We start from the raw sequence: 9,273 nt of genomic DNA on the forward strand, positions 1-9,273 counted from the left end.
ACATTATATTAAAGAGTTCCTTAGAGGGATTAAAAACTGCCTTATTACATAATTGTGTGCTTAACTTGGGTTATTTTTTTTTTTTTTTGACATTTGTACGAGCCAAATGAGAAAACACAACTGTACTGTATTGCAAGCGCAGTCATGATGTTTTCCCACACTGTTTTTTTTTTTTTGTTGTTTTTTTTTATTTCGTTGGAGGCGCTGCTCGTTTAAACTTCCCGGTTGAGAGCCACGTTATTCCTTCCGGACGGTCTCTTCCTGCCGAGACGCAACCTCGATCAGAAACGCACAGACTATCGACATCTCTTGGTTCCGCCGTGGAAATGGCCTCGTCTGCCGCCCGGCTATAAAAAAAAAAATGACCAAATGAGCTGCTACTTTTCGGGAGTCGACCGATTAAAAACGGCGTAGCCTCTTCCGAGCCGCTTACCCCGGGATTTTTTATAGGGGAGAGGTTGTTTCGGTTACTTTGAGGAGTGACGAGGCAGAAAAAAAAAACAAAAAAAACAATGCCACATTTCCTGTGGCCGGAGCCGCTGTCACCCGCACAACTCAAGCGGTTGGAGGAGCATAAATACAGCGCCTCCGGTCGGTCCCTGTTCGAGCCGCCGCTGCAGATCTACTGGAACTGGCTTGTGCAGCAAATACCGACATGGATCGCACCAAACACGCTGACTATTGTTGGACTGATGATCAATATCCTCTCCACGGTGGTGCTCGTGTTTTATTGTCCCACGGCAACAGAGGAGGTGAGTAAAGTTTCTACAAAGGCGAAGATTTATCCCCCCCAACCCCCCAATTATGTGCTTTCGCTCCAGTATGGGAAGAGCGCCGTCCTCCATTCAGAAATTGCGCAGGTTAAGGTTACGTGACCGCCTGCAAACTCCACACGCTTCAAAAGCTGGGATTAAAGTTTTTTTTTCCAAATCAATAAAGTACTTGTTAATTCGGCATGTATTTGAGCTTTACAGCTACTCTTAATTTAATACGATTTCCAGTTTACTAATGGGGTCATTATGTTCGCTAACGCCCTCGGCGGTGCATTTTAGGGCAATGTCAAATGGTTAAATTCTGGAAATGAACGATAGCTTTTTATAAAACAGTGTAAGCCGAATTAGAAGCCGTCTCCCAGTGATAAAGGAAAACGTTAAATTACAAGGTGCTGAGTTTCAATGGGCACACACGAGCAAGGACGCTTTAAATCGCCTGTTTTGTTGGCGTAACGTGGTCTCTCTCCAGGAGAACTGTATTGGGGGGGGGGGGGAAAGACGTGCGGTCATGTGGTGTTTTCGCCCTACGTTGTTGGAAAGTTGACAGCGTTGACGTGTTGTTGTGTGTCCGCCCTCATGTGATGCAGCGTTGTTGATGGCAAAACAGATTCAAGAGAAAAAAAACAAAATAGTGTCGTTGTTCTTCAGGGGCCGACGTCAGGGAGGGAGCTAACCGATTTAGCAACACTGAGGAGTTATTCAAATTAGCATGTAGGTCCAATGGTGCAGTGTTTGCACAAGGGTAAACTAAAAATAGACCCGTTTAAATAGCCTGTAATGTAGTCTCGGCTTCGTAGACCGAAATAGAGTTAACTAAAATTTAGAAATGTGCTTTGCTGCATGTAAGTTGACCTATGACCCTGTGTCTGCAGGTCCACTGTGCAACGGTGGCTCCAGCAGGAAATGCACAGTGACGCGTGTTTATCAGATTTGCATCTTTGCCCAGTCCAACCATGAGAACCTCCCAACCTAATCAAAAGTCCTTTTGCAGCATGCTGTTACTGTCACATTCCACAACTGCAGAGGCACGTCAAGTCTGCACTATTATTCAGAACTGACTGAAGCCCACTTGGCCAATATCCACTTTTTTTATTCAGGGGGCTGTAAAGTGCCACGGCTGTGCAAACAAGTCCATATTAGAGGAATGCATATGAACCCATGGACACAGTGCAGAGCTCACCAAGCAGACTCTGTCCCCTCCAGGCCACGAGGCATTCAGGAAATGGACTTCCAGGAAGAAGAAGAAAAAAAAAAAAAAAATGCTGAATCCGAATACTTCGGACAGCATGGGACAGCATATTTTCTTGATCTCTCTGGAAACACACTCTTATTTCTCAAATACACAAATGCTCGCGCACACACACACTCATTGTAGCGGTAAACAGTGCGTTGGCCGACACTTGTGCCCAGATGGTCCATATCCTCCACCCTAGTACAGTCAGCTGGAATCTCTCCTTCAGATAGTACACACAGACGCAGTACATGTGGTGTTTGGACGTTGACACACTGAAGTACTATTTTAAATCCCACTACTACTTACACACGTGAATTAAACAGACTGATATAGTTAGCCACGTCAGAACGTCCTAAATACTGACCAATCTTTCTTTGTGATCAATTTAGATTTAGAGTTCAGATACAGCAGAAGCAAGAAATTTTAACTTTAAAGCACTCATTGCGTCTAGATTTATACATACAAATTGTGTTAAAATATATATGTTAAAAAGTGGTAAAACACACAAAACTAAGTCATTTGGTATCTGGGGAGTAACTATCAAATAATACTATGTTCACAATCAGTATGTCTAAATGCAGACTCAAATATTAAACATTTGCAAGTAGTTAAGTAGCCATTTGCTTAAGGACTGCAACGATCTATTATTTTTGTTTGTTTACTACACTAATTATTATTGTTTAGATTGTTTATTGTCAATAAAGTGTCAGAGAATCGTGAAAGGTTTCCATCCCAGTTTCCCAAAGTCTGAGGCAACATCTTCAAATGTCTTCCTCTGTCTAACCGACAGTCTCAAAACCAAATATATATCCGGTTAAAAGTAGTGAAAAGCAGAAAAACTTCACAATTGAGAGATTGTAACGGGGTTGTGTTGTTTTTTTACTTTTTACTCGGAAAAATGACTCACAACCAAATGAGTTGTCAAAATAGTTCAAATAAATAAAAATAGAACTCAGCTGTTTTGCCAAAGGACAAATTTGAGGTCCTTGTTGTGAGCAGGGCTGTCTTTAGATAACAATTTCTCTGTCTCTGTCTCTCCCTCGCTGTTGTTCAGGCTCCGTCATGGGCCTTCTTCCTGTCGGCTCTGGGCCTCTTCATCTACCAGTCTCTGGATGCTATCGACGGGAAACAGGCCAGGAGGACGAACAGCAGCTCGGCGCTCGGGGAGCTCTTCGACCACGGCTGTGACGCCGTCTCCACAGGTGCTTCACCGCTCACTGGACCGCGAAAAACCTACACTCTGTTTCCGTCTGTTTAAAAACAACGAAACATTGCGCAAGGTTTCATTTTCAGCAACGGGACATTCATAATTTGACTGTCTCCGCCTCTGTTTTGATCTTCCAGTGTTTGTCGCCGTGGGGACATGCATTTCATGTGGAATAGGAACGTACTCGCACTGGATGTTCTTCTGTGGTTTCATCGGGATGTTCATGTTCTTCTGCGCCCACTGGCAGACCTACGTGTCCGGGACCCTCCGCTTCGGCCTGTAAGTCACGCATTCACTGGTGTTGAAGGTTTCCAGTGTTGACACAGACGCTGTGCTGCTCTTGTTTAACTCGCAGACCTTTTATGATGTTATTAATCTCACTCTTCCCTGTTAAATTCTGCACAGGGTTGACGTCACAGAGGTGCAGATCGCCATCATCGTCATGTATATCATGTCGGCTTTCGGAGGCGTGAGCCTTTGGCAAATCACGGTAACCTGAGACCAATCTGCTTTGTACAGTCACCTTCACAACTAGTGTACACACAGGGACACCTTCATCTCACCTTCAGTGAATAGTTCAACGGTTTTCTCCATTAGTTTTCACGCTATAAACAATTTGATTGAATAAATTCTTAGATTTTAGTCGTTCTTCTAGTCTTTAAATAGAATTTGTGTTTTACTTTTACTCTGTGCTGCCTTTGGAGGCTTGACTTAACATCACATGAGAGAAGTGAGAAGGTAAATATGGGTAGCTAACGCCATGGCAACAGGTCATCTATTGGACATGATCTGGCTCAAAAAGCTGATGATGTCATCCGCATTTGTTTTTTGTTTTTTTTGCTTTGCCCTCCCATCACGCTCGGCATGCTGCAGCTTTCACATAAGCACCTTTCTTATTCTATGAGGAGAATGCTTTTTGTCTTCTCTTTAACTTGACCCTCACCTGTTTCCGTAGTTGCCCGTCATTGGAGTGAAGCTGTACGTCTTCCCCATCATGGGCATCATCGGGGGCGCCTTGTACTCCTGCTACAACTACTTCCACGTCATTTTGAACGGAGGGGTCGGAAAAAATGGCTCCACAGTGGCTGTAAGTGGCGCGAACCAGAGATGTAAAATTATTCTAACGTCATGAATGTGTGTGGAGCAGATTATATTCCGTACAAACGTGCCTAATAAACAGTCCTGCTATTTAGGACACCAGCGTGCTGACTCCTGGTCTGCACATCGGCCTCATCCTCACGTTAGCCTTCATCATTTTCAAGAAGTCGTCCAGCCACCTGTTTGAGCACCACCCCTGTCTATACCTGCTCACCTTCGGCATGGTCATCGCCAAGATCTCCAACAAGCTGGTGGTACGTTCAGATTTTGTCTCCATTTTAAGGCTGGCGTCTTTCCTTTGTTTGTATTTGATTGTATGAATTAGCCCAGATTGTATTTAATTTTGTTTTCTGTATGTCATGTGCCTCCTCTGCAGGTAGCGCACATGACAAAGAGCGAGTTACACCTCCCAGACACAGCCTTCATCGGGCCCGGCCTCCTCTTCCTCAACCAGTACTTCAACAGCTTCATCAACGAACACATAGTCCTCTGGATCGCCATGGTCAGTACTATTTATATAACTTTTTCAATAAAGTTGAGACGTCCTGCCTTGTAGTCCTGAGTAAAAAAAACAAAACACTTAACTTTCTGCAATGCACCTTGAAACAGAAGCAGTTACAAAACTGATATCAAGCAAACTGAACTTGATAACCGATATTAACCTAAACAGCATCGACCACTGATCACCACTCGGCATGCACCAAGTGCAGCTTGTGTACAGTTTATCGCCGGGTGCTTGATAATAAATCGCATCTATATGACCGTTATCAGTAGACGGTTTTTCCATTTCAGCTGTAAAGTGATTCTTCATTCAGCTCTGGGCAGAATAAAGAGTGTGTTTACTCAAGGAGCTCTTCTAAATTAAAACACAAAGTAAATATTTAAATAAATTAAAAAAAATTCTCCCCATTGGCTTCTATGGTTTTATATTTAACTGTATTTCATTGCTTCATAAGGCAGCAGCCACGACGCACCCAACAAACACAAGGAACTATTCTATTTTCTTCACACACCTAATTCAATTCAGCGTTTCCGTGACAGCTTACTGAACCGGGTGTGGACAGCAGTCCCAGTTAAACACTTGGAGGACAAGTCAAACGCACACCCTTGATGACTCATAAATTCACAATAAAGTCTTCAGTGCTGTTCGCGGGACTCTGAGCTCTGCAGGTTTCCATCTAATCAAAGACTCGTTACACCTGTGGTTCAAAGAGCACGCAGTTTCTTTAAAGCCGACGACATGACTCGAGATAAACCTTTCTTTGACGCATTTGTTGTCTCTCCTCGCTTTGCAACTCTGATTCCAAACCTTCGTGGTTTCAGGCTGTTCGGCTTTCATGTGGAAGATGAACATGGGTTACAATAAATCTTTATTCTTTAGAGGCACCTCTTACCCTGAGAATCCACCTCGTCAGGCTTCAAGTTACGCGTTTGTGTCCAACACCGACCAGCAGGTACAGGCACGGATTAGTGGGACGGTAACAAGAAGCATCTGTTTGTTTGAAAACAACAATGATCTGATTTAGTGATAGATGGTGATGGACAGATGGTTCATCCAATCAGCTGCCACGTATTTCTTGAGCGTACCTTCCACGTTTTCCAAAACCGTTTCCAAGAACAACTTGGATGGTTCTGTCGGTCAGGTGACCTTTACAGCCGTCGTAGTCATAAACTGTACTCCTTTAACTTGTGAAGATACTCGAACAGCGTTTTAAAAGAGAACTTGAATGAACAGCGTTTTAAAAGAGAACTTAAATGAACAGCGTTTTAAAAGAGAACTTAAATGAACAAATTAAAACTTAACTACACAAGACCTAGTGTAATTTCCCGCTGTAGATCAGCTGATGTTAACTGAGCTGCCAACACAGTTCGTTAAATCGAGGTGGAGCCGACCTCGGTGTGCAAACGGACCTTTTTTCACAGCAGACGTGTCACAGCAGGAAAAAGCGCAGGTGTTACTTATAACATGAATCACGCCTGCTATTGTGCACGCTGGCTCACTGGCTTTCCCAAAGGAGACACTCAAAGGAGACCGAATCCATCGTTAGTGTTATCAGTTCCACCTGCTGTTGTCCTGCTGAGGATGAATCAACACGTCTGCTGTGAAAACGTCTGTTCTGTAAAGATGGCGAAGGTGTAAGCGAGACTTCAGTCAGGCCTTTTTCTGTGCATAACAACTTTACATGAACTACTCTATGATAATAAAGTTTATTTGTATTACACCCTCTGAAACAAGCCAACATTTGATGACATGATACAATCTGAATCAGGAAGAATTTTATTTAAAAAAAAATGTTTTTGAAAAAGTACATTGAAAAGTGTAGAAACTGAATAAACACCTGACATCAAACAATATAAAAAATAATCAAATAACTGTCAGTTACACATAAAGTGTAAATAATGGATTATTTACAACTAAAATTCATTATTGGATGAATGTCTCCCAGAAGTGCACGTATTTATCAGTGGATCAGTAATGTTGGCCAGTAAGTCTGTTCAAACAATTTATTACAAATAAAAAGGTGCACTTCTAAGCGTGTTTTATTTACAGATCCATTTTGGATTTTTTTTTTTTTTTTTTTTTTTTTCCAGTTACGGTATTTCTTTTTTTTCATATTGTACATTGTTCCTGCTTTAAAAAAAAAAAAAAAAAGATTTTTCACATTGTAAATTTTTTTATCCAGCTACTAATTTTTCTTATCCATCCACTTTGTCTTCAGATCCTGTCTCTTCTGGATCTCACCCGCTACTGTACAGGCGTGTGCCTCGAGATCGCCTCCCACCTGCGCATACAAGTCTTCAGCATCACGCCGCCGGGCCACGGCCACCACGACTGACGGCTTGCCCGGCGGGAGGAGGCGAAGGGAGACGCAGATCTCTCCCCGCTCCTGAAAGCAGACGACGAGAGGAGACCCTCGACCCTGAGCCACTGCAGCCTCAACAAAGTCACCACTTCTGATTAAATCTGCCACCAGATGGAAAAACAAAACCAACTCGATACTACAAACCAAAAGAAAAAGCTTGAAAGGCATCGATCTAGTGAACGAAAATTCGAATGTTTCCCTTCAAATCCCGATTGGCTGTAAAAGCCAGTCAGATTTTAATTCAAACATCAGTGCATGTTGTCAGAAAATACATTTAGATAACATAAAAGGGACATTCTTTACACTTCCTGCTCCTTCAACATAAATACCAAAATATTTTCTTTTTAACTGGTATTTTATAGCTTCGGCAAATATCAAAGCATTTTTATCTGCTTTAAACTGAGAGACGTCCTCATGATGGATTGTCATATATTTATAAATATACGACAATCATCAGTAAATAAGTCAAATGTCTTTGATATATGCCAAAACTAAACAGATTACCTGTTGAAACTCGTGTTTCTTTTATTTGCTAAACGAATGCGACTCGATCTGAAACAAATCAGGGCTTGACAATACAGATTGAATTTTTATTTTTTATTTTTGAAATGACCTCTGAAACCTCAAATAATTTCCAATGAAGTTTCCAATGTGGACTGGCGGGTTGTCAGCGAGCTACGTGGAGGGGTGACGGTCACGTGTTAATGCTAAAAACGACGACAGGCCTTCTGTTGGCCCGCGCTCACAAACACCTCCGCGATTTCTGATGTGTTTATTTCTTCTTACTCATCTCACCTTACAGTCCTGGAAAATAAAATAAACACCTCTACTCCGGCCTTCACGGCGCTGTTGACTGATGAAGCATTAACACTCGACTCGTTCTGCTTTCTCTGTTCTTCTCCCTGAAGGGCTAATACTTAATTAAGCGTGATTGTACAGAAATGAACTGAAGACGCCTTAAATATTTTTGTTGTAATTACTGTTTAACTTGTGAATATTTAAAGCAGCTTTGTATGTGTTTTTGTTTGTTATTTTTTCACTGAAGTGTCATACAGATACAACAACCGTAATAATAAAACAACGCTACTGGAATTTTTTTTTATTTTTTTTTTAACTTCACTTATGAAGTTTCTTCACTTATGTCTGTCATGTATAGGTGAGTGAATCATTTGGTAATTGAAGATTTGTTGGATTATCAGTAGTTAAATAATGATTGAGTATGACTGAAAAATTGTAATCTGACATATTCAGGTTCTTCGGGATCAAAAGGGATATTTCTGTCGACCCGGTTAACTATTTAAGGGTTTAACAAAAACAAAAATAAATGGTGTTCTTGATTTTACTTTGAAAAACCACATCATCTTCCTCTCTGATTCTGCTCCCGCAGGATTATGGACATTAACGAGGGACATATCCTGAGAAGATAATTTTGCATAATTTATGGATGGACTCTGGAACTATGCATTGACATGTAAAAACCTTGATTCCAAACACCTTGTTGCACTGTTCAGTAATACAGTGAGACACCTTTCTACTAACAGATGTGAGTGGAAAAGATTGTAATAAAGAAAATATTTTTCATCCATTTGGTTGGCACTTTCATTATAGTGGAAAAAGTACTGCAATACCAGTGTAGAAATACTGCATTCAAGAATCAGCAAATTGTGCTTGATCTGCAGAAAAATGAATGAATGAAAATATATTTGATAAAAAATATTAAATACCTATGACCAATGTGTGAGCAATATTTTGCAGGTGTAACTGGTTGAGTTGGAGCGTTAGGTTTATGTGCAATTAGTATTCAGTCCAGTGGTTCCTGAACTGTGAAACAGACTCCACCCAAAGGATCACAAGATAAATCCGGGTGATCGTGAGAGAATTAATGATGTAGAAAAAGACAAAAAAAGTTCTGCTACAAATCTATATTCACTAAAATGTGAGTTAATTTGATTGCATTTGTTGAAATGAAACCATGTGACAAGTTTGGAGGGGAAACGTGACACTTGGTTTGAAAAGTAACTACGAATTACAAATGATAGATAAATGTCTGAATCGAAAGAAAAGTACGATATTTGTCTCCAAAACGACGTGGAGGGC

At 41.3% G+C, this 9,273-nt stretch overlaps 1 protein-coding gene across 1 annotated transcript; it reads left to right on the plus strand.

Annotated features, from left to right (window-relative positions):
- Nucleotides 1-250: 250 nt before the first annotated feature.
- Nucleotides 251-8,761, plus strand: chpt1 (choline phosphotransferase 1). The gene is made up of 8 exons (XM_069164740.1): nt 251-752; nt 3,062-3,209; nt 3,352-3,493; nt 3,620-3,704; nt 4,170-4,301; nt 4,408-4,566; nt 4,689-4,814; nt 7,033-8,761. The coding sequence occupies exons 1-8, from the start codon at nt 513-515 to the stop codon at nt 7,147-7,149; spliced, it is 1,149 nt and encodes a 382-aa protein (XP_069020841.1). The 5' UTR covers nt 251-512; the 3' UTR covers nt 7,150-8,761.
- The last annotated feature ends 512 nt before the right edge of the window (nt 8,762-9,273 follow it).

Source organism: Embiotoca jacksoni, unplaced genomic scaffold (genome assembly GCF_022577435.1).
Source record: "Embiotoca jacksoni isolate LCO1_2020_lvr unplaced genomic scaffold, fEmbJac1.0.p SCAF_32, whole genome shotgun sequence".
Lineage (NCBI taxonomy): Eukaryota > Metazoa > Chordata > Actinopteri > Embiotocidae > Embiotoca > Embiotoca jacksoni.